The sequence below is a fragment of the Gouania willdenowi genome, chromosome 1, assembly GCF_900634775.1.
Source record: "Gouania willdenowi chromosome 1, fGouWil2.1, whole genome shotgun sequence".
Taxonomy (NCBI): domain Eukaryota; kingdom Metazoa; phylum Chordata; class Actinopteri; order Blenniiformes; family Gobiesocidae; genus Gouania; species Gouania willdenowi.
The window spans coordinates 26,520,637-26,546,059 of NC_041044.1; the positions used below are offsets into that span (position 1 = coordinate 26,520,637).

At 37.5% G+C, this 25,423-nt stretch overlaps 2 protein-coding genes across 2 annotated transcripts; both read left to right on the forward strand.

Annotated features, from left to right (window-relative positions):
• The first annotated feature begins 1,084 nt into the window (after positions 1 to 1,084).
• On the forward strand, positions 1,085 to 5,595 carry s1pr5b (sphingosine-1-phosphate receptor 5b). Its single transcript, XM_028434336.1, has 2 exons — positions 1,085 to 1,222; positions 2,650 to 5,595. Exon 2 carries the CDS (start codon positions 2,872 to 2,874, stop codon positions 4,084 to 4,086), a length of 1,215 nt encoding a protein of 404 aa, XP_028290137.1. The 5' UTR covers positions 1,085 to 1,222; positions 2,650 to 2,871; the 3' UTR covers positions 4,087 to 5,595.
• Positions 5,596 to 8,421: 2,826 nt separating this feature from the next.
• keap1b (kelch-like ECH-associated protein 1b) lies at positions 8,422 to 24,390 on the forward strand. The gene is made up of 7 exons (XM_028434203.1): positions 8,422 to 8,646; positions 12,820 to 13,992; positions 15,133 to 15,378; positions 18,059 to 18,735; positions 19,662 to 19,867; positions 20,169 to 20,345; positions 22,458 to 24,390. Exons 2-7 carry the CDS (start codon positions 13,687 to 13,689, stop codon positions 22,703 to 22,705), a joined length of 1,860 nt encoding a protein of 619 aa, XP_028290004.1. The 5' UTR covers positions 8,422 to 8,646; positions 12,820 to 13,686; the 3' UTR covers positions 22,706 to 24,390.
• The last annotated feature ends 1,033 nt before the right edge of the window (positions 24,391 to 25,423 follow it).

Here is a 25,423-nt window from a genome sequence, read left to right on the forward strand (position 1 = left end):
ATACTGATTTTGCAGAGTGAATTCTAAATTTTAATAGTACACAAATGAGGGGGTGCAATTTGATGACCATGTAGGTCTTGTTCTGTGACGTGTATTTGCAGAAAAAGTGTTTCCATTGCGCTTTTGCGACATTTCATTATTGAAACTTCTGAAATTCCTCGTCATGAAAGCGTAAAAACTTTTTAGCAAAATTTGAGCATTATTCAAAATTCAGCGCTATTTAGATTTTGCACATTTCCAAGGGTAATGGAAACACAGCTACAGTCACACAAAACGTTCAAAACAAAACTCTTGAAAATTTTAAATCATTCGTACAGCATTTCACAAGCCTCACTTTTCACCCAGTTGTCCTGATAAGTCTCCTGCAGGCGACAATTCACTGGTGTACCTAGGAAGCATGTCAAAGCATGCTACAGCCCAAACTGAATCGTGTGAATCTGATCCACTTCCCTTCCGTGGCAATAAAACAGGGTTAGCCGAGTAGATTGTGGGAAGAATAAACTTAACTTTACACAAAACCCTAAGAAAACACAGAAGCATTGTGTCACCTGACAGATCAGTTGGGAATTGTCCTCCCAGTATTTCTTTTCAAAACTGGTTCTTCCAGAAAAAAAAGCATGCAAGTTTTACTTGCCCTTGTTCAACGTTAAAGGTCGAAAACTGGAAAACTAAAAAAAAATGCTCAATGCCTTATTTCATTTTAACCAAAACATCAGTGGATTTTATGTCTTATTTATTGCCGTAGGAAATTAATTACATTGTACGCATTCAAGTACGTGTTTCAGGAAAGGCAAACATGATCACATGTCTTTATATATGTTACCATGCTAAACAAAGTGAAATAAATTTTTAATGACTATACAAATTGGATAATGACATCAACTGAATTAAATCATCCAACTGTCATTAATCAGGAGGCATGATGTAGTGCATTTTGGTCGCGACAATATCCAAAGAGTGTGTGAGAAAGGAATAGGGAGGGAATGTGTGAGCATGTGTGTGTGTGCGTGTGTGTGTGGGGAAGAGAGAGAGAGAGAGACAGTGAAATATATAGAGAGAGTTAAGTCCAACCCACTGAGCAGTTGCAAGTTTAAACTCAGGTCTCACTTCACTCTCCCAGGCTCAAACAGTTTCCCTGACTTACTGTGAACTCTTATTTGGATTCTCCTGACTAAGAAGCAGATGGAGGGGCGAACAAGAAAAAAGCTCAGATGATTTCAAGGTACGTTATAAATTACTTTTTGTTGCCTGTATACATCTTTAAAGTTTTATTATCCTCCAAATCCTTTAATGTGTGTTTATGGAAAAATGTTGGACGCAGCTGCAGATTCTGTATTGTTAGGACCATATGTATCAAATGTGGAGTTGGGTAATTACATGGTTATGTTTTTACTTTGTGCAAGAATATTATTCACTTATTGCACTTTTAGAAGAAAATTTTGTTTAAAAAAAAAAAAAAAAAAAAAAAATCTTTGCAATTAAGATATATTTCAAACAAATTGAGATACCATAGCACCGTATTCATATTCACCAGACAACGTCCTCAGAAGGTACTTAAATCAAAGAGTTGTATTCTACTGTATGTGGTCTTTATTTCCTAGAAATCATCTTTCTTCAAATAAACATTTTTTTTTACCTCTAAAAACACTTTCAAAATGTATCCTGCAAAATTACATTTGAATCAACTGATGAAATCACTTAAAAAGCTTTTTAAAAAAATATTGTTCTTTGAGTCATGATTTCATGGATAAATCAAGAACTCCCCCATTCTGATTTTCATCCACAGTGTAGATCTGACCTGTTCTGAGATAAGACCCAACCACCAGCTGACTGTGTCAGTACGACTGGTTTATATTTGCTCCCCTAAGTCTTGGCATGTGACTGAATGGGTTGAAGTTTCCAGATCATTTGTAGATGTTAACATATGACTCAAGAAGCAAGAAAAACGTACTTTCACACGAAACAGACTCAAAGGAATGCCACCATAATGACCCCATGATTGTTCTCAACGCAGCACCACAAACCCCTCCAAGCACTGTTGGTTACAGCAGGTCAGCGATGCCATAAACTACATAATAATACAAATGCTCAATGTGTGTGCATGTGCGTGTGTGAGCGAAAGCTTCAAACACATCTAACGTCTTTTGTGGCAATCAGCAGCATGTGTATCACATTAAGCACACATGTTCACGTTTGGATGATTCATGCCTAACAACCTTGAAGGGATTGACAGACATTTCAAACACAAGTGGAAAATCAAAATATTTGTTGACATTTTTGAAATATCCTTCTGCGCTTCAATGACGCTAAGTTTGATTTTATGCTTTTAACAGGATGCAGTTATTATGCTAGTTTGATTTTAAACACCTAAAATACAAACAACTTTGTAGCCTATGACAGATATATTAAATTGACATATTTATATTTTTAGTTCAGGCCTTAACAGCTAACACTCTGCATTTGACACAACTATTAGAAAATTCAATATATTATACTGTATATGCTCTAAACAAGGAGGTGTGTGCTTAGTGTAAATTATAAATTAAGATTTCTTTAAAGAGTTCTTTAGGAAACAAGTTTCCAGCTGTTATTTGGTTGTGCACTCATTCTTTCTGTCATTATAATGTATGTTTTTATGTCTTTCTGCAGGGTCTGAGGCTTTTAACCAGCAGAGCTCACTATCTTCTGTCTTCCCAGCAAACAACCAAGGATTCCAGTGGATTATATTTTATCAACTGGAAGTAATCCTGACATTCATTTTAGAGTCTTCAGATTTAGCTGCAGAACCTTTTTTTACAACTGCTCCCCCCAAAAGCTATAAAAATGACTTTGTAGCGACTCATTGCCAACGGAAAAGAGTAAACATCAAGCATGGATGCTTTAAATTCTCATGTTGGAACTGCTTCATCAACAGCTATTTTCCTGTCTTCCCCTACTCCCACAACACCCGGCTCCTCGAAGCTCTTCGGCGATTACCTAGAAAACTCTGTCATTGTGGAGCATTACAACTACACTGGCAAGCTGCAGAAAGCCCGCTACCGTGACGGACTCAAACCTGAGGGCATTGCATTCCTGGTGGTGTGTCTGCTCATTGTCTTGGAGAATGCTGTGGTTCTTATTGCCATTTGGAGAAACAAAAAATTCCACCTTCCCATGTACTATCTTCTGGGAAACCTTACTCTGTCTGACCTGCTGGCTGGGATTACATACATGACCAACATCATTATGTCTGGACCTAACACTTTAAAACTTACCCCCCTGGTCTGGTTCCTCAGAGAAGGAGGGGTCTTTATTACTCTGGCTGCCTCTATCATCAGTCTGCTGGCTATCGCAATTGAACGCCATGTTACCATGGTGACTATGAGACCATACCATGGGGCAAAGAAGGGACGCATGCTGGCATTAATTGGTGCCAGTTGGGCCTTGGCATTGTTATTGGGGATTCTCCCCATCATGGGGTGGAACTGCATTCACAGACTGGATCAGTGTTCGACAGTGCTGCCACTGTACGCCAAAAGCTACATCCTCTGCAGTGTCACAGTGTTCAGTGTAGTGCTCCTGGCCATTGTGGTGCTTTATGTGCGTGTTTTCCGCATTGTTCGCACCAACACGCAGCGCCAGCGGCAGGCCCTGTCTGGCAGCATGAGGAAAGGCATGGCGAGGAAGTCCCAGAAGTACATCGCCCTCCTTAAGACAGTCACCGTTGTGCTAGGTGTCTTCATCGCCTGTTGGCTGCCCCTCTTCTTCCTGCTCCTAGTGGACTTTTTCTGTCCCACTCACAACTGTGAGATGCTCGACAAGGCTGACTACTTTCTAGGAGTAGCCATTTTTAACTCTCTCCTCAACCCTATTATCTATACTCTGACCAGTAAGGACATGAGGAGAGCCATTCTCAGGCTTCTGTGCCGGCCTTGTCTTATCACCAAGGACGGACAGGTGAAGAAGCTCGGGATGCCATTTTTGGAGTGCAGCTTCAGTAAGACTGATTTGCCTTCACAAAAGTTGGAAGGAGGAGAGACGACCATATCTACTGGAAATGCAATCACTCCATTAAAGTCTCTTTACCCCAAACTCTTTAAGTCGTGAGGATGAAGCGTAGTCAAGTGTTTGGATGGGCTTTCCACTGAGTAGAAAAAATGTAGCACATACTTATTGAGAGGAGAAAGCCTGGGTACTCTTTAGTGTGGAGCAAACGAAGATAAAGAATGCATGGGCCATATCAAAAGCATGCTTTTTCTTTTCAAAAGTAAGTGAGGTGAAAGTGGCTCAAGCAACAAAACATGCTCTACCATTAGAAAAAATGAGACCAGTGATGAGTTTTCATTCATTATTTGCACTGAAATATCCCAGTGGATGAAAAATGCAGTTTGTGTTATGGTATTTTCTGTAAGTTTACATTTTGCAACAAAACTTCTGTAAATGCGAATGTAGACACAACAGAAAAAGGTCGGTACATGCTATTTTACAAATGTACTGGGTTAACTGTGAGCAGCTGTTTTCCCCAGATTAAAAGGCCACAAACACAACACACACACACACACACTCCTAAACGTTACATCTGTGCATATGTAGGCACATGGATTTTGCTGGCTCAAAATACCGCAGTGTTCTCGAACTGTTCAGATAATTCACGGGGGTCGCTTTCTTCATATACTTGCACCAATGAGGTGAGGAGAATGAAATGAGCACATAGATAACAGGAAACACTTAGGTGGCATTTACTCTAAACTTCATATCTCAGTGGAGGCTGTGGCTTAGATGTGGTTGGAAAAGAACTCGTTTAAAACTTCCTACTTTTTTTTAGCCAACTGATGGTTTCAATAAGTGAGGCACAAGTGAAAAATTATTCATACATTAGGCCTCTGCAAAAAACAATAATAAATATTGTGATAATAACTAACTGACATTTTGTCAGTCCTTTCTACTCATTAAGACAGACGGCATTACTTTTATGTATAAGCTGTAGATAAAAATATAGTTGATAAACGTTTGTTTGCACCAGTGTTTATTTGGCTGACCAAAGATTTTCGTCATATTTCGTTAATGTCGACTACATTTTTTCAAGTGGCAATAACTAGACTGTGACTAATTAAATAATAAAAAAAAAAAACATGTGAACGAAAACTATATCACATCTTGATATTTTTACCAAAATCTTAATTGAATTTAGTTGACTGAATTTAGACTATAACAAATATATTCCAAATGACAAAATTTTGACTAAAACTAAGTTGCATTCTCGTCAAAAGACTATGACTAAAACTAATTAAAAGTTGCTGTGAAAATTAACACCGTCCTGCACATGTACTTGTACACAGAGTGCACTCATAAAAGTACTTCTCCCAAGAAGAACATTCTGGTTTGTGGTTCTGGATTATTGTAAAGGTGGCCATTGGTTTTGTGTGTTTCAAAGCAAATGCCAGTTCCTTGTTGATATTCTCATGCGATTTCTTTGTGCTGATGTTCATGTAATGAAATGTGTACCTGAAGAAGTGTTTATAACACCCTTTTTTTTGTAAAATTATATCTATTCTCTACAAAGAAAATAGTTGTGAATCATAATTTTCTTTTAATAAAAAAGAAATTCTTGTAAGATTTCTGTGAGTTCTGGATTTATTTTCTTTCAGTCTGCGCTGTAACATACATCAGCGTGAAGGTAGCACAGGAAGTCAGCCCCCTTTCTCTCAAATCTGGAACATCTAACATTTGGCCTACATTTATCAGCTTCTGCTCATCGGAGACAGACTGAGTCTCCACTAAATGCAGCCTTTATTAAACACTGTCACTCAGTTATTTGGTTGATAGATTTCATAATCCAGGTGGAAATATCCACCATTACCTGCTGTGTGACTGTACACAAGGGTGGTACATCAAGCTAAGCAAAATCCCGCACAGCTGCTGGTTTTAGAGCAGTTTTAAAGGAGATTGTTAAATCACTTTAGCTTGGAAGAGGAAATATTCATAATGCTTTTTGGAGTAGGTTGTGAGAAATATGTTGCATTGCTTTTGATCATAATAAAAGCTTTAATATACTTCCAATGTGATTGGAAAGGATATTAGCACTGCAGGTAGATGCCATCACATGAAGATAAATGAAGAAATCATTTCTGCGAGTTTAACCAAGATCAATAATGTATTTTGCTGCTGTTTGGGCCACACACAAAAAAACAGGCAGGTCATGTTTTTTGTTTGTTCACATTAACAGAAACGTTTGGTGATGAATTGACCTTTACCTGATGACATCACAACGTAAGGACCAGATCAGGACTTGGGAAAGGTTTTCCTCAGTCTCTGGCCCAGACTGTATTTTACTGTGTTGTTAAAGCACCAATAACAACATAAGATCTGACTCACGCACCTTTCCTCCTCTGCAGACAGTTAAACTACATCGTCATACACATCATTTGTAGGGTTCATGACGTCCTAACGCCATCTCATGTTCCCTTTAAATGAGTGACTAATCCACTTCACATGGAAAGGTCTGATGTTCAAACCCTGAGTCTAGTTGCAGCATGGCCTATCATTTTTTCACACAGCTCTGCTGAACTGAAAATAAAGAAATTGTTAGAAATAGGCTAACAGAATGATGCCAACCTGTTTTACTAATTTGGTGGATTTTTCAAAAATAAACTTTTTTAAAAAGATGTCTTAAAATGCATTAAATATTCTCTCTTAAAAAAAAAGCCTTAAAGCCCATATGAGTCTTTCACTTTTCATTTAACCCCCAATGACCCAAACAGCGTTTTTGTTTGTAATAAGTGGTTCCACGTGATACAAATATACCTTTGACTGATTTGTGGGTGTGCAGGTGTCTGCCAGATGTTGACTGTATCGTGCCTTATTTTGCCTGCAAACAGCAGTCAAAAGGTCAGGAAAACTACAGTGTCCTGCTGCTGAGATCAAACATCTTCACTGAACCAGAAAATTAAGCATTTTATGACTTTTTCTCCATTTTTCTCTCTTTCGGCCAAAAGGAGTAGAACTTATCAAACACTGAAAATCCTTCGGTTGTAGCCTACTGATCTCTAAATTCAAACTGAGAAAAAACAGAGCCTATAAACTTTTTTTTTTTTTTAAGTTACTATCTTTAATTGGAGTTAGTATGTGTCTGTGTGTTTACCTACTGTGGTCCTCAAGCCACAGCTTGGGCATCCATGAAATTTTTATTTATTTTTTTAAACTATTTTTTACGTCATATCATTACCAAAGTGTATTACAAATTATCCATCAATATGCACCAATACAACAAACATACTTTACATGTACAGTATATGATACTGGACATAATGCGCTGCTGTATCACAGTAAAGTGTGATGGCTCAATGCCTATAAAATCATGCAAAAAAAGTACTATACAATTATTTTAAAAATTAAAGTACATGTACTTTGTTTATTGGTAATATAATAAAAACATTCCATGTTATAAACAAGACTAGTGCGTGAACTCTATAAGTTAAATTCTACTCCAAAGATCAAAGAATAGATCATTCTTAATACAATATTTTTTATTTAATTTACTTAAAGATTATGAGTGTATCCTGGGAAAAAAAAATGTTAAGAATGTTTGACCAGAGAGACATGTAAACCCATGTAAATTTTCGATGGACAAAACAGGGGACGGGACCTGAATAAGCAAATTGCTTCTCTCGTCTCCTTTTTCGGCATGTACAAAAAAAATAAATAAATAAATAAATAAAAATAAAAAAATAAATAAAAATGAATGTAACCAAGTGAATGTAACCATGTCGGAAATAAACTGAATAAATAAATAAAATTTAAAAAAAATAATCCCCTGTAAGTGGTCCCTAGATTTAAAATTCTTTGAGAACCCCAGAGATAAATTAATGAATATTACTCAAAGTGTAGCGCAAAGCACTTCAATTCTCACAGTGGATCTTTAGCGTCTCCTTGTGGCTGCAGAAAGCAGCACACCAAGTATGAAAATTGACCAAAATCTTTTAGTATAGAAAAAACAGGGGGGAGAAAAAAACAAAAAAATCTAACTGGTTTGTTTTAACCTGGCCAAAATAAACTAAGGTTTTATCTAGTAGCATTGCATAAAAATAGTTTAGTAGATGGCTGTAGCATTGTTTGTTTTTTTATTATTTTTTATTTCATTATTCATGTTTTTTATTCGCCTATGTATTTATTCTTTACAGGTAGTCCCATGAAACAACGAGGTCTCATTTTCTAGACCTGTTTTTGAACAAATACATAAATACATTATTAACTTGAACAAATGAGTAATGACAACATTCACTGTGAATTAAATTATAGGAATTATAAAAATTCGGTTAGTTTGTAAGGAGTTTGTTTACTTTGTTTATGTGAGGCGTTTTGGAGTGGGCGGAGCTTACTTAGTTTTATCAACAGATTTGATTGACATACATCTATTTGGCACTGAGCCTCCCTCATCATCCTCTGAAAGCGCTCTTTCTCAATAAAAGCACATTCAGCTTGAATATGCTTCCCTGTAATTACACGTCAATAGAAGCGGGCGAGGCGCGTAAACGGAGAGCTTTTATTGTGAAGGGCAGTGGAGGCCGGCACAATGCTTAGTCATGGTGAGTTACAGCTTCCCCCCTCTCCTCCTGCTCAAAGACTCACTGCTCGACAGACAGCGATAGACCGCTGAAGCTGATATACGTGAGTTTCTATTAATAACATATTTACAGTCACTAAGACTTGGTGTGTGGTGGAACAAATGAAGGCTATTTGGCCAAAAATGCCCTTGTGTTTTCTTTGTTTGAATATTTGCGCGGAAGGAATCGCAGCTGGTGCTGTGGGTCTGCTCGTTGCCTTTATGACTGATGACTAACGCCTTTGGTTTTGGGTTTGTTTACTGTGGAGTAGCGATAGTTTTAAACAAGAATGAGCATTTCTGCATGTTTTCTGTAGCGCAGTATAATATAATGACTTAATACGGGGTACGGTCAGCTGTATCCATTATTACTCCTTGTGGAACCAAATAATCAGTTTTTTTACGTGTAACGTGAGCATAAACATAAAGTGAAAGTATAGCAATTATTGATGAAGAGAAAATTAAATAATGCATTGCCAATATCTTGGAATTTGTTTGGCATGTTATTATTTCCGCGCTGCTAACATTGTTGTAAACCAACAGCAACTGACGCAGCCGGAAGTGGTTCATCACTTAACTCGGAGCACGAATGTCTTCGAGACACCAGTACCCCTCTATTTATTATTGAATGCTTATTTTGCTCTCATTTGAATAGTGCCAGGTTTAACGTACGTGTTTGTTGGTGTAAAATTGTAAGCTTGGATCGGGACTGAACACTAGCTCACAGCTGTATTATATCTGTTTCCTTTGTAATTCAGTACTGCGTATTATTTTTTTAAAAACAAGCCCAGTGTTTTTCAGTGACCGGGGCTGCTGGGGATACTCTGTTTTTTGTGGGATCCCCTTAAGCCAAATAAATGGCCTGTTGAACTAATGTCTCGAGGCTTTATGTAAGGACTGGCTTCACTGCTGGGTCATGTTTTGGTACATCCAGTTCCATGTTAGCTCACGGAACAGTTCCCTGCGACTCTCTGAGGAGAGAAAGCTTTTATTATTATTATTTTGCCCCATGACTGAAAACAAAGATCCAGCCGAAACATCCTTGAAGGTTGTGTTCGGTGTTGAAACTGCTGGCACTGCTGTAAAAGTTTAACTCTGACAGGACCAGTAAAACTTATGACTCGCTCTCCAGTTGCTGTGAACTCCTCCTTGTTACAAGACTTCCAAGAAATGCGGACTTGGGTGGGTACCGAATGTAATGCGTTTTACTCGCATCTTCCTTGAATATTACATTATATTATAATAAGTCGCCCAGGGGTTGTCAACAAGTCGGGTCTAGCGATTGCAACACATAGTTTGACGTCTAAAAGCATCATTATTCCCACATGGTTTATTAATTTTATTTATTTTTAATTTTTATTTGTTGTCATTACTGTGTTGGCTGGTAAAGAAAAAAAAAATATATTTAGATTTATAGTTACCAGCTCTTTTCTTAGTGTAATACAATAAAAGGACAATTTGCTGCAGATTGAGCCAACAACAGGCATAAAGTTTCTATAAACCAAACATATGTCTTCTATCATTTATACAAGTGGTTCCCAACCAGGGGTACGTGTACCCCTAGGGGTACTTGAACACATTGTAGGAGATACTTGGAAACATTGATGAATCTATTTCCAACATGCTGAGTCATTTTTGAGCCTCAGCAATCGTGAACTGAACTTTCATTATTATTGGCCTCAAAATTATTAAAAGGTCTTATGTTAACTGCTGTCATCTTGACTAAAAACTGATTGCATTTTTTTTAAATCTATTTAAACCTTAGAAGGAAGAAATTGAACTTTACTTTAGTGTTGGTAAAATCAGAACAAGTGTACAGCAGGAGCTGACGGACAAGCCCAAACTATCCATTTAACCATGAGGATACTTCTTTTCTAATGATGCATTTCAGTTTCTTCATCAAAACTTTAAGGTTTTTTTTGCAGGATATGGTTAAAAAAAAAAAAAAATCATTACAAAGTTGCAGATGTTTACAGGTATCTTAAAATTGCCTAAATATTTTACTCGGTTATTACTACTTCATATATTGGTTTCAAATTATGTTTGTCAAACCCCACTTTATTGGGAAGCTTTGTTTTATGAGCCATTTAGCTTCTATACAAAAAAAAATTACCAGTAGATGCAAAAACTTTGGCTCGATTTAACTGAAACATAAAAAAAAAATGAATGTAACCATGTCGGAAATAAACTGAATAAATAAATAAAATAAAAAATAGTCATTGATCAAATACAAGCCATACTGTAATGCAGCCATTACAGATTTAATTGCATTAAGTAAGTAATAAAGTCAGTGCTTTGGTTAAAACAAGCCAAACTGGCTTACTGTGACAAGCTTCAGAGGCCTGTGGCGTCACTCACAACCTTTAGTGTTGTGCGTAGCATTATGTTTTAAGTGTGTTATTTAAAGCGTGTACTTTACAGTAACATGCTTTCAGGTTGGGGAGCAGGTTGCTTGCGAGGTCACTGTTCACTGTGCTCTCTTATCACTTCAGGTAATGATTATTGTTTGTGTGCGCAACTGTGTACACAATTTCCGAGCACTTCGTTACATAACCTGAACACTCACAGCTGCATTGTTGCTGAGTAACTCTGACTCTTTCTGATCAGTGACAATCGCCATTTGTTCTTTACACTCTTAAAACTACAGTTTATTGTCTGAAAGCAAGGCAGTGGAGTATGATGTGTCAGCATTCCATTCAGAGCTTAAGAGTGCGCCTCAGTGTAAATGTTCATTTGAGCACAAAAGCCCATTTCCTCCTGTATTTAGTAGTTTTTCTTCTCTAAACCAGACTGTGAATCAGTCTCTTTCTGCTCTGCATTTCCTACACCCAGAGATGGCAAAAGTACAAGTTTTCAGTTCTCAAGTAAAAGCATAGGTACTTGAAATTAAAATGACTGGTAAAAGTATTAAAATTGCTCCCTTACTTCAGTAAAAGTAAATGCATACATGCTACTAAATGTACTTAAGTAAAAGAGAAAAACAAATGTTCCTTTCATTAATAAAGCTGGGTTTTTAAACCAGCAGATTCCATATATTGTATTTCCTTAAGAACTTGTAGAATACCAGTACATGGTAACAAGTTAAATCTGTTACCTTTGAACACCCTGGAGAATTTAGCACTCATAATGAATACAATTTGTAAATAAAATGTGTGTTTAACATTTTTAAGAACTTGTCTGTGTTCTGAGTCTTAGCATGTTAGCACTTGGACTAGCCCAAGCTTTTCTTCCAGCTTTGCGGTTGTTGGTTTTGCGTCTTTTTACATCGTAACGTCATCTTCAAAGGTCTTAAAAGTAACAAGCTAATTTTTAAAATGCAAGGAGTAAAAAGTAAAGATTTTTGTTTAAAAAAAGTAAGAAGTAAAAGTAAAAAGTCGCCAAAAAAATAAATACTCAAGTAAAGTACAGATACCAGAAACTACTTGAGTACAGTAACAATAACGAAGTATTTGTACTTTGTTACTTGTCACCTCTGTAGAAATATTTACTGAATCCAATTGTGATAAAGGTAAGACTAACATGTTTTGCCTTTTAAAAGCTAAATTGTTAATTATTTCTAAGACCTAAGATGCTATCAAAATATTTTCACGTTTATAGTGTTCAAAAGAGCTTTGAGTTTTGCTGATGTAATGGAAGTAATTTCTACTACTTGATAATAGTTTTTGCTTGTATTCAATGAGCTTTGACAAAAAAGTAGCATGTTTAATAATGAAACAGAGGCCTGATATTTTGAGCTGCAACAGGAAGTTTCTACCACGTGTGTGTGAGTCCCTAATGCTTGAAACTAGATAGAAATGTGTTTTGTTTTGGGGGGTTTTCTTAGCAGCTAAACTGGCTGAGCAACTGATTCTGTACAACAAATTAGATTTTCTTTTGTCTGCATCAAATGTGAAAGAAAAACAAATGCCATCATGTATTTAACAAACACACATTGACATTTTTTTGCATTTTCAAAATATGAATCACATGAGTTAATTCTTAGTTTTTATTTTTATTTCTTTATTTATTTACAAAAAAGTTATGTTAGTTTCAGTTGTTGAAGGATCTGACTTCTCAGAGAAAGTCATTGAGCCAGTTTGAATTTGATTTCAAAAAAGGTTGTTTTACAATAAAGCTCTTCATTGTGTTTATTTGTCAAATGTTGTTTGAATTAAATTTTGAATAACAAATTGTTTATTAAACTTAAGCTATCTTATGTAATGGTCATTAACTCTGTGTTGCTCTCTTTTCCTCTCCAGTTTTACCCTGGACCAACTGATTCTTAGTAAACACAGCTGTGTAACTTCAAGGAAGGCATTGCTGAAGAATCTAGCCAACACCACTTTGCTTCATTCCCATTGGCTCATAGTCACACCTTCTCTTGACCCCCTTTCTGCCCTCAACAAGTTCTGGACTAGCTCTTCTTCGGTGTCGGGTTCAGCTCTTTGGAATGGCGCAATAGACGTACAACAAATAGGCCATTTTGGCATTTATCAGTTGCATCTATTATGACTCCAAAAACCAATCCGTGAGTTGAAAATCACATGAGAAGCTGAACAAGTTGCTTACATAGAGGCAGTGTACATTTTGTTCTGTTCTCGATACAGGAATGATTGACGGCTTTCTATCAACATTGCTTAGGAGTGTAAGTAGTTCTGTTGCCAACACAAATAGCTGAATGAAGATATCCCTGTGAGTCTAGTTGACACCTTTTTTTATGACGCATAGGTTGTCTGTTACACCCGTTCTCAGTTCAGTTACAAACTCGGTGTGACTTAGTCAGAGGGATCCGAAACTCAAAGCATTTCATTATGTTGGAACTGAGACATGCATCAGAGCCTAAAACCCTGAGAGGCAGTTTACATACAAGTCTCTAGTAATGCCGTAATGAGCAGAACGGCTGGACTCGAGTACTGACTAGAGCAGAAAAAATCCTCATGTCTTCATAAGTTGGAGAAAACACTTCTTTGACAAGAAACAATTTGGGCATATGTGGTCACACTGGAGATAACTGGTTTAAACACTTCCTCACATTTTAATCTATGCCTTCAAGAATTGCAAGGATGCCCCACAACGCTGTCCGTTGTTCTTGAGAGAGGCCAATGAGGAGCGGGAACAAGTAGGAAATGACAGAGTACTTGACAGAATGCAATGCGCTGGTGACGCCTTCCACGCACAACGGTCACCGCGTCTTCAACTACACTCTCGAGAGTCACACGGCGGCTGCCTTCGCCATCATGAATGAGCTGCGTCTGGAGCGGCAGTTGTGCGACGTCACCTTACGCGTGCGCTACAAAGACGTGGAGGCTGTTGATTTTGTTGCACACAAGGTGGTGTTGGCGTCCTCATCTCCAGTTTTTAGGGCCATGTTTACCAACGGTCTAAAGGAGTGTGGTATGGAGCTGGTGCCAATCGAAGGAATCCACCCAAAGGTTAGTCTCAACATAGGCAACATTCTGTTGCATTGTTAATTGTTTAGTGTGCTGATGAAAAGGGTTGGGGTCAATTACATTTTTCAGTTACAATTATGTTTTAAATTACCCATGTTCAGTTACAATACGATTACGATTAGTGACCAGGATTTTTTCCAATTACACTTAAATTACAACAATTTTCTATCCTCAGTCAATTACAATTACCTTCTCAATTACTAAAGTTCAACTGCAATTATTCACAATTAGTCTTAAATAAATAACCTAATAAAAATTAACCTTCCTCTTGTGTTCGCTTTCTGTTTGCATCTATTATGATAATACTAAAAGGTCCTAAATCAGCTGTAAAATACAGTAAAAACAAATCTTTCATCTAATTTCTTTCCTATCTAATGGTTATCTTGTTAGGCTTCCTAATCAATGAAAACATAGGTTTAATATTTTGGGTGTGGGTGTCTGAGCCTTTTTTGTGTCAATAAACCCCTCGATTGAAATCTTTTTAAATGGTAAAATGTGGAAAATCTTGATATGAAACATTAGCAATTGTTAACTATATATGTGTAGAACTGTAACATGGTTCTCCAGTTTTGCGTTAAATTACAATTTTTATAAAATTTTCATAGCAATTACAATAACATACTGAAACTCAATTACAATTTAATTACATTTATGACAGCAACAGAATTAAAAAAATAAAATTATAATTGTAAATATCACTTTAATTACGTAATTATAATTGAAACCAATCCTGCTGCTGAACATTTCTAATATTGTAGGTGTGATGTGGCCACAGAAATGCTCTGTGTACTAATTTCTACACCAAAAGTAGAGTTAAGTGTTCATGCGGTCCTGATGTGCTGTTATTGGCATGCACACTGTAACAGGAGCTGTTTTGAGATGAATGTTATTTAGTTGGCTGATAAAATAGTTCCTGATTTTTTAAATGAACTAATTTTTTCTCTCTAGGTTTCTTTACTTCTTCCTGTCCCCAATATTTGTTGCAATTTCTCACAATATCTTCACAGCTTTATAGGTGCAAAATGACAACGTAGTATCACATCTATTCATCCTGTGCCCACCTCTTCTCTAATTTTTTGCTTTCACTCTTCACACTTGTTCTTCTTTCATTCGTTCATTCAGGTTATGGACAGATTGATCGAGTTTGCCTACACAGCCAGCATCTCTGTGGGGGAGAAGTGTGTCATTCATGTGATGAACGGTGCCGTCATGTACCAGATAGACAGCGTGGTCAAGGCATGTTGTGATTTCCTTGTTCAGCAGCTGGACCCCAGCAACGCCATCGGCATCGCCAGCTTTGCAGAGCAGATATCATGCATCGAGCTCCACCAGAAGGCCAGAGAATACATCTACATGAACTTTAGCGAGGTGAGACCCTAACCAGTGCTTTGAGCCATGACCATTTTATCTGTTGTGTTGTTTAGCAGTTAAGTCTCATTGCCGATCAAATTTGTGATATTGACTTGTTACAATGGAGCTCAAAGTTTTATCCTTCAGATGTACAGTGAATTGTCGTCCCTGTCCAGAAGTATAAATACTGTTGCACAGCTCATATTGGGAGGTATAAAATAAACCAACCAAGTGTTATGTTTTGTCTACAGGGACATTCTAGCCTAAGTTATTGCTGTGTAACTTGTTTCATTGTTTTTGGCCCGTGGTTCAGACCTGGGAATGCATGCATCGAGTATCAAAGGGATTAGTCATGATGGGTCACCTAAGGTAGAAGCATACCTAAAAACAACAAAGTATGAATAAGGATCACAAGGGCAGTGCTGGATTTTTTTTTAAAGCCATTTCTTTGTACTGTATGGTGATGCCATTTTGGCCCAGGAAGAAAGGTATCTTTTACAGTTTTCATTAGTTTGTCTTGAAGATTAAGTAAAAATGAATGAATTAGCATTATTTAGATTAAACTCAATACACTTGTATACATTTTTTTCAAAGCCAATGTTTCTGTTTTTTCTTTATCTTTTACTCTTTACCTTTATACCAAATATATTCAGTTTCATTCCAGTATTGTTTCTCAAAAGAACTGAGAGTGCCACAGAAAAGGCTATTCAAGCATGTACATTTTATTGATAATAATTATAAATACAATACAGACAATTAAAGTCTTAACATAGCATGCATGATTTGGACTATGAAAGGAAATTGGTGTATCTGTAGTCAACTCGTGCAACTACATGCAAATTCCACACAGGGTGAGCAGCCCTATTTTATTTTAGCTATAGTTTTCTTTATAAAAAATAAATAAATTGAAAAGCAGGGCTGAACAATACCTTTTCCAGTGGTGGCACTGGTGCAACCAACTTTCTCAATTTGGTCGCACCCTTTTTTTCCTTGTTTATTTTTTGGGGAGTGGGGAGAGTGAAACAGCATAGTCATGCATGCTGATGAATAGTTGACTTAACTGGTGTACTGTAGTTTTGTATGAAGTAAAGATTGACAATGACTAGATATATTTGCAAAATGTTTTCATATTTTAATGTCAATATTAAGTTTGTCTGCAACAAGCAGTGGCTGAAATAACAGGTAATTTATTTTATATAATTTTAAAAGAAGACAATTTTTTTTTTTTTTAATAACAGCAAAGCATAACAACAGGTTGTGTTTTCTGTTTTTTTAGTTTGTAGAAATGCTGTATTTGAACTAACTTAACAGTAGCACATCTTATCATCTGCATTGCTTCACCCCATGGAAATCAATTCAGAGGGTCCAGCTCTTATAGTGGGGTCTCCTAACCCTCTTCCCCTGGTCAGGGGTCTGCAACCATTTAGCCTCATCTCACCTGGATTACCACAATACGTTGAATTAAATTATATACAGTTAAAATTATATAGAATGTTTGATTTGATATATACTGATCATGTAAATGGCAACTTAAAAACAGTTTAAAATAAAATAAATTGGCGTAAAGACATAAAACAGTATCTTGCATCTTCAAATTCGTACACATCTCGGTTTACATGAACACAATGTTATATAAAGAAGATTTTTTTTTAGTTCATGTATTTGAAAGGCTACAAAAAGTAACTTGAATTTGATAACATGATTATGTGGTCAACACATGCTAATTGATCATTTCTTGCCACGTAAGGCACGCATATTTAACCTCCACATTAGCATTTAAATTAATCTCTTCCCACACAATTAAAATCTCTATTTTTTTCCAGAATAGTGTTTTTGTTGGTTTAGTTATCTTACCAGGGATTTAAAACTTAAGTTAAACACAGGTGCAGGAAAGTTGATGGTCTGTAGATGTTGCAGGAGGTGAAGTAGGAAGGTGCTGAGTCATTGCACAACGTGATTTATTTTAGGTTAACAAATTGTTATATCTTGATTTGATTTGTCATTAATCATTAATAGCTTCTGTTAAAAAAATAACTCTATTTCAATGGTTTTTTAAAGCTATAGGGAGCCATTGCCTAAGAGTCAAAGAGCCACATTAGGTTCCAGAGCCGCAGGTTGCAGACCCTTGCTCTGGGAGAACCACAGCTAAACATCTGGCCTGGCATCATGGTCCATCAGTTCTGGCCCCTCGATGCTGATTCTGATGAGCGTGTAAGCTCTTTCGCTGAGCTCAGCATGTTTTTCATTTTTACTGCTGCCCTCAACGTGAGAGCGCTCTCAGTGAAGGGCTCGTTATGCCTGGCTCTGTTCGCGGACCGCGTGCACTCCAAAAGAGCACATTGGTGTTTATACTCGGCGCATTCACTGTTGCATTACCCACAGGGAAGTTGCGTGAGTGTGTGTCTGTCTCCTCACTCGCAGCGCAGAGAGAGAAGTGCACTTTGTGGAATGTGACGAGGCGCTCAGCCGCTCCGTCACAAAATAAGGTCATCCTACAGACTCGCACAGATGCGACCAGATTAAATTTTCACTCGCACACTGTAAAAATACTCGCATATGCGACCAATTTGGTCGCAGTCTTGACCCCTGAAAAGTGTTACGTTTCCAACTGAATAGTTTCAAAGCATACTGTATGAGCATCATCGTGCTTTGGGTTCCTTCCGTGTGATTACCTTTCTAATAATAGATCTTTTTCCAGGTATCGACCCAGGAGGAGTTCTTCAACCTGTCCCACTGCCAGTTGGTCACTCTCATCAGTCGTGATGAGCTCAACGTACGCTGTGAGTCCGAGGTCTTCCAGGCTTGTGAGGCCTGGGTGCGTTATGACAAAGAGAACAGACGGCCGTATGTTCAAGCCTTACTGCAGGTCGTGCGCTGCCATTCTCTCACCCCTAATTTCCTGCAAGATCGGTTGCAGTCTGAGGACTGGGACCCACAGTGCAAAGATTACTTGGCCAAGATCTTTAATGACCTGACCCTGCACAAAGCAACCAAAGTCACACCAGGCCGAACCCCCAAGGTGCCACAGCTCATCTACACAGCAGGAGGTTATTTCCGCCAGTCTCTCAGCTACTTGGAGGCTTACAACCCTTGTACAGAAGCCTGGCTTAGGCTGGCTGATTTTCAGGTCCCGCGCAGCGGTCTGGCAGCCTGTGTGATAAGTGGACTTTTCTACGCTGTAGGTGGAAGGAATAACGCCCCTGATGGAAACATGGACTCAAACGCTTTGGACTGCTACAATCCATTAAACAACTGCTGGCGACCATGTTCACCGATGAGTGTACCAAGAAATCGTATTGGAGTTGGAGTCATTGATGGCATGATCTACGCCGTTGGTGGATCACATGGGTGTATTCATCATAACAGTGTTGAGAGGTGAGCAAACGGAATCTTAATGGAGGAGGCTGTAATATTTAGTTGTTTGTTTTTATTATTATTATTGAATTGTCTTACCACACACAATCTCAAACAAGTATTCCATACTTTTGCTTTCTCAAATATAAATCTAGTTCAAATAAAATGCAGTGTAAAAATATCTGAGCTGCGCATCTCATCACTTTGTGCATTAATCCTGGCTACTCTGTATTTGTAACCCAGTATAAAACATGATTTAAAAAATAATTGTATAAAAAAAGTCAGAATTTTGTGGTATAAAATTAGGTTGCGACCTGTGGAAGGTTGAGAACCATTGTTACAGAGAAGACGTTGGTATTTTATTTAATGTAATAAAGCTGCATTCTACACTTTCCAGGTGATGCAGGATTTGTGTTCTTTAGTGTTTTTAGATTCTCACACAGGAAGGATTAATATCAAAACTGCCACAAAACTCCTTTTAAGTAGAATATTGTAAGTTAGGGTTGTTATTGCAGAAAATGCCTCATCATTGACAGAGTGATGGTATTCCTTTTTTCTTCTATTGACCTGGACCAACAGTCCAACAGCACTGTCCTAGGCTGAAGCCCAGTGATGATCCCTAACCGGATGGCATTTGTGCATGTGTGCGTGTGTTTACAATAGCTAAGATAAGAGTGTGCAATGTTGACCCTTCTTATTGAGACGACACGTTGCTACGTGACCTTACCATCGTAATTACAACTCTGGAACAAAAACTGCCTTGTGGAGTGCAGTTTGTTCTTTGTGGTAATAAAATCTTGTGAAACAGTTCTGGCCATCCCTAATATGCAATCCCAGTATTGTTTTACAACTCTTGTGATTTTTATTTTCAGATTTTAAAAATCAGTCCCCTTGCCTTAAATATACAGTATCAATTATATTTCTATTTTTTTGTCTGCTCTCCTCAGATATGACCCAAAAATGGACGAGTGGCAGCTGGTCGCCCCAATGTTAATCCGTCGTATTGGCGTGGGTGTGGCTGTCATCAACCGGCTGCTTTACGCTGTGGGGGGGTATGATGGGACCGATCGACTCAGCTCCTGTGAATGCTACAATCCTGAGCAGGACGAGTGGAAAACCATGGCTCCTATGCAAACTGTTCGCTCTGGAGCTGGTGAGAGAAAATATTACCTGTCCTAGAGTCATTTTAAGAGTTCAGACAATGGTTTTTCTGGTTAGTTTTTATTTAGCTTTCCAGTGTCCCCAATATACAGGCCTTCCATTTCAATGAGACTTGAGTCTCATTATAATGCAACTTATTGCTTTATAAATATACTGCAGTTTTAAGTTTAACCATTACAAGGCAAGCTGTCCAAATGTTGGGAAATCACCCATTCTAACACCACCAGTGTCTGATCTACCATAGGCTGGAGTCAGACAGAAATGAAATCTAAAGTAACCTCTCATTATTTTAGGTGTATGCGCACTGGGAAATGAAATCTTTGTGATGGGCGGATACGACGGCACCAACCAGCTGAACACGGTGGAGCGATACGATGTGGAAACTGATACGTGGAGCTTTGCTGCCTCCATGAGGCACAGACGCAGTGCCCTGGGAGTCGCCGCTCTACACGGACGCATCTATGTGTTGGGTGAGTCGGCGCTACTTAAATCAACAAAAACTGGTTTGGAATTCTCTACTTATATTTTCCTGTTGAGATAAATAGAAGCTCATCACTATAGCAACAAAGCGTTTTGAGCATAAAAATTTTCCTATTTTACTGGACTCCCTCTTTTAATAGATTATTTTATTAAAGAGAAATCAAATCAAAGGTCTGTAAAATATACATTTAAGCTGATTGTCATGTAATTATAACAAATTGTACGATTCAGAAATCCTGGCAAAATATAAAGCACTTTTACTGTTCACCTTCAGATGATAACTCACTTTGCTGAGTTAGTTTGTAATGTGTGCATTAATAGTAAAGATGTAATCTGTCAATTCACGTTGATGTAGATTTTGTAACCCTTTAAAACAGGATTCAATGAGGATATTATTTACATGTATCGTAGCCAAGACAGCAGAGCGCTCTGTGTGGATTTTTCAGTCAGTTGCACACCAGTCCAGTAAAAGCGGCTGTCGTGATGCAGAATATTACAGACAGTGGAAAGAACGTTCAAAAACAAGCTTCGGATATTGTAGGAAAAGTGAAAGCACGCACAGCTTCAATAACGGGAGGATGCGTTGTGCAGGACTGTGTCAGAGTAGAGGGAAATTGCTTGGGAGCGAGTGACAGAAGTCGTACATCTGTTGAATATTTGTTTTTATTTTCTATGCCTAAAATAAGATGTTTGTTAAAATAAAAAGCAAATACCAGTAATAAATGGAAGTTTCTGGACCGGCGAGCGGTGCTGGCTTGTATGCATTTATGGTAGGAAGAGCGTATAAAAAGTACAATAAGGTTTCAAATGTAAGATATCTTAGACAGTTTTTATAAGTAGGAAATAATAAACGGCATAAATTTGTCAAATCACTGCGTTAGGTTTATCAGGAGCAATCGCGCACAGGACTCTGAGGCAGGAGCAGGTCTCGTAAGGAGAACTGACAGATGGAGACGAAGCATCAGAACATCCTGGACACAATAAAAAAAAAAAAAATTTAAAAAAATTAAAAAATCAGCCAGTTTCTAATAGAAGGAAAGCATGAACAGCATAAAGTTGCAAAATCACCAAGTTAAGGCTTGTACAGAAACGATCGCGTCCGGATTCTGACTCAGAGTCCGGTCCAGCCGTGATAACTTCTGAGGCGATAGTGCACGGTAAGAAGAACAGACGGAGGGAGCAGTGTATCAGTCTAGTTCCAGTAAAAAGTGACCATAAAAAGCTGTAAACGGACTGATATGCAGACATGGGACAGTGAGGAGACATCATCTGGAGATGGACACTCATCAGAAAACAAGGAAATACACTGAAATCCCTAAACAGGAGTACAGCAACCTGCCTACCTGCCCGTTCTGATTGACGGAGTCATTTGAAGGGTGCTCTCATCAGCTAAGAGTGAGCTAATGAGCTAAGAGTGCGGCCTATGGAAAATTGCTAAATTATTGGAATGCAGTCATTATGGCGGTGCATTCAATAGCCCAGAAAATATGGTATACGTCTTCTGAATGGGAGGTGTACAAATGTAAACAGCCAGTTTCCCTTGTTTTATACACCCCTCATTTTATTTCTATATTAATGGCATTACTGATCATCTTGGTGATGTTAATGCTTCTCAGCGACCTTCTATTTACTCCATGTACTCTGACACCTTTAAATCTACATCATTCTTTTGAGAAATTGGGTGATAGATGATCAGACCAATCAGCTTTGGCCATTTATGACCCTGTCATTCACTGATTGATTTCCATTCCTCAAATTTTTTGATAGTCACTTCTTGCAAGAGTTTCCTGTTAATGGACTCCAGTGCAGAAGTCTAGCATCATTAAGTGTCTCTTGAGAATTGTTTAGCTCATCAAATTTGATAACCAAAGGCTAATATGCTGCTTAATATATTCACAAGCTTCGAATGCAAGGGAAAACCAATAATTATTCCCACAAGGATCATAATGTTAGTGATCATCAGTGTTTAACCATTGTGATTAATCCAAATTACAACCTTGTGGAAGTCATTACTGTTAGTCTCCAAAAGCATCCATTAATATTTTAGTACTCCACTATACATGCATATTTTTCCCATTAATAATTCCTATTTAAATCATCAGGAGGATACGATGGCAACACCTTCCTGGACAGTGTGGAGTGTTACGACCCAGAGATTGACTCCTGGTCAGAGGTGACACACATGACGTCGGGGCGGAGTGGCGTGGGCGTCGCCGTTACCATGGAACCCTGCCTAAAAGACCTCCCACCGCCTTTGAATTCAGAGAGTGAGAGTGGCGCAGCGTCGTCGGCTGGTCAGTCTGCCAGCGTCAGTTTCAGCCACAGCGGGTCCTTTGGAAATGGCAATTGAAGCCAATAATTACATGCACAGAAGAAGCAAAGCTAAACTTTAAATCTAGTCTCTCGCATCCAGCTGTTCAGCACCTATTCACAATACAGGAGATTCAAACTAAATGAGGATATTTTTTGTGTTATGTGTAAAAAAGCAACACTGATTGTGATGAGTGGGCACATAGGGGAGTGTCAGCATCATCCCACATCTACTTTTAAGCCCACACTTGTTGGTTAATGCTACAAAAACTAAAACAATTTATGCTTCATTAAGTTCCAACCAAACTTCAGGATTTGAAAAGGGCTGCAAACTTAAAAACTGTTCCTACACTCGTGTGATGCTGGAATTTAACAGTAAAGGCAATTTTGAATTAAATTGGTGTAAGCAAATCAAAAAAAGTAGCATTCGTCAGTATTGGCAGGAGAGTTCATTCCAATGCCTCAGGCATACTGTTATCAGTGTATTGACATGCGGTGCTTGTGTTGGATTATCAGTGAGATTTAGCCATTCACCACAAGGGGGCCTCATGCACAAACCTTTTTACACAGAGTTTTGTCTTACGTGAGGTTTGCTGTTCTTTTGTTTCATATATCATTCAGAACATCAGTGTCCCATGAAAAACTTAATCAGAAAACTCATTAAGCAGAAACCTTTACCTTACATATGGCAGCAAAACAAGTAAATATTGGAAAGTCCACATGACATCCTATTGGGTGTTTATCGCCAAGCTTTAGATGCTATTACTCTGGCTTTATTTGCTGCTTTAAAACAAGATAACATTTGGTAATATGCTCCATAGATAAATAAATCTAAACAGAGAGCAGATCTTGATGAAGTTGAGTACTTTCAGGTTGGATTGTTTGGTCAGGCTGTCAATTTTAGCTTTTTAAATTATTGATAATTGGGTTAATATTAATTTATTGAGCACTGGTTGTTTTTGTTTTTTGCTGTATAATGTTCTGATTCCAGATCCTGTGATGTTAATTAAAGTGTTTCTTTTTACTCAATAAAACCATCCTATGATTTTGGACTGTTGCAATGGACAAAACGCTGATTTTATTTTGTCTCAAAATATTTTAATAATGAACTTCTTGACTGATAGCCCTGATTTAACCTGATAATACAAAATAACACTGTTTGTTTGCATTACACAAGTTCTTTGACTGGATTTAATGTTTGCTCAACAAAACAAACTGACCACAACTAAAGATTTTTAACATTTTTCTAGCAATACCCCAAATGTAAATTGTTAAACAGAGCTTTTAGCTTGTGTCCCTTTTTAAGATAAGGTCTTTAAGAGCTCAAATGTCTCTGAATGTGGTTTTTGCATGAGGCCCAGGGTCTGAAATGTAATTGTTCTCCAAGAGACACTGAACCTTACAGTGATTAATTGTCTTGTACCAGTTGTATAGATTGATTGTCCCTGGCGATTCATAAAATGTGAGAATTATTTTTAAACATGATTGTTTCTTGAGTCAGGTTTATTTGATAATAAACAGAAATGTGTGGACTGTGTCTATTGGACACCAAAAACTGGAGCATTTAAAAGTTCCACTGAATGTGTTTTGTATTTAATACAACAAATTATTACCGACACCTTTGAAACAGTCCACTGTTTTTGGCTTTTCACTTCCGTGAGCCCTCAGAGACAAAAAAAAAAAAAAACAAAAGAGTTTTTGTGCATTAGTGTTTAGATATTGTAAGCTTTGAGTTTTAAAGAGTGTATTTGTAACAGCAATTTAAGCTACAAATGTTTTTAAGTATTGTTTTGTACATTGATATTCAAAGAAGTCTTGTACAGAATCGCTCTTTATTTATTTCTTCAGATCTCTTTTATCTTCTTCTAAACTGACTTGGACTTTATACTAAAAAAAAGGACCCTTGTGTAGTGTTTTTAGAAGGACAAGCATGCAATGTAGCTGAATAAGAATGTATGTCAATGTTCCTTTGATATTTGCTTTTTTAAAAAGAAAACCATCTTGAAAAAGGAATTGTTTTTTCTGTGCAGTCAATAGTGATCATTTTAAGCTCTATGTGTACATTTTGCAACAAAAACATACTGTACAATAAGACTTGTATAGTAAAATATTTTTTAACAAAATCAAAGTGGTGTTTTTTATATACAGTATTCAGTTTTATTTGCATTATCTGCACAAAAAAGGACACGTAGTACTATTATAACAATACCATCAAACTTATTTAAAACTGTGGTAAAGTCAATTGTCACTGATTTGTGTCAGATCATAAACTCCTCCTTCCTGTCACACACTGTACCAAAATCCCTTAAAGTAGCTGCTGTGAAACCTCTGTTAAAGAGAGAACACTGGATGCCTCTATGCTGGCTCACTATAGACCAATCAGCAACCTTCCTTTCATGACCAAGATCATTGAGAATGTGGTCTTAAACCAACTGAGTCATTTTGGTACAGGTAATTTAAAAATGGTGCACAATGGACACTTCAAACAATAATATTGCTTAGAATTAAAATTAGGGATGTACCAAAATGCAAATTTGAGGCCGAAGCCGAATGAAATTTGAACGCTTGGTCGAATATCGAATGCAGTTAAGTTTTTCTCTATTTTTTTTTAAATAGTGCATAACTAGCCAAGAACACACTTTTAAAGAAAGTATGAAGTTAAATATTCCAGTAGCCTTTGCTTTCCATAAAAAGCACAACAAAGTTTTTTTTATTTATATTAGGCCTTCAAATAAAACAAAACTTGCATTCCAAAAAA

Bases quoted from the DNA above. Each gene is read 5' to 3' on its own strand.
- s1pr5b (XM_028434336.1), top strand. From the start codon at position 2,872: ATGGATGCTTTAAATTCTCATGTTGGAACTGCTTCATCAACAGCTATT.
- keap1b (XM_028434203.1), top strand. From the start codon at position 13,687: ATGACAGAGTACTTGACAGAATGCAATGCGCTGGTGACGCCTTCCACG. The intron at 18,736-19,661 runs GTGAGCAAACGG...TGCTCTCCTCAG, and splicing joins CATCATAACAGTGTTGAGAG to ATATGACCCAAAAATGGACG. The intron at 20,346-22,457 runs GTGAGTCGGCGC...TTAAATCATCAG, and splicing joins CGGACGCATCTATGTGTTGG to GAGGATACGATGGCAACACC.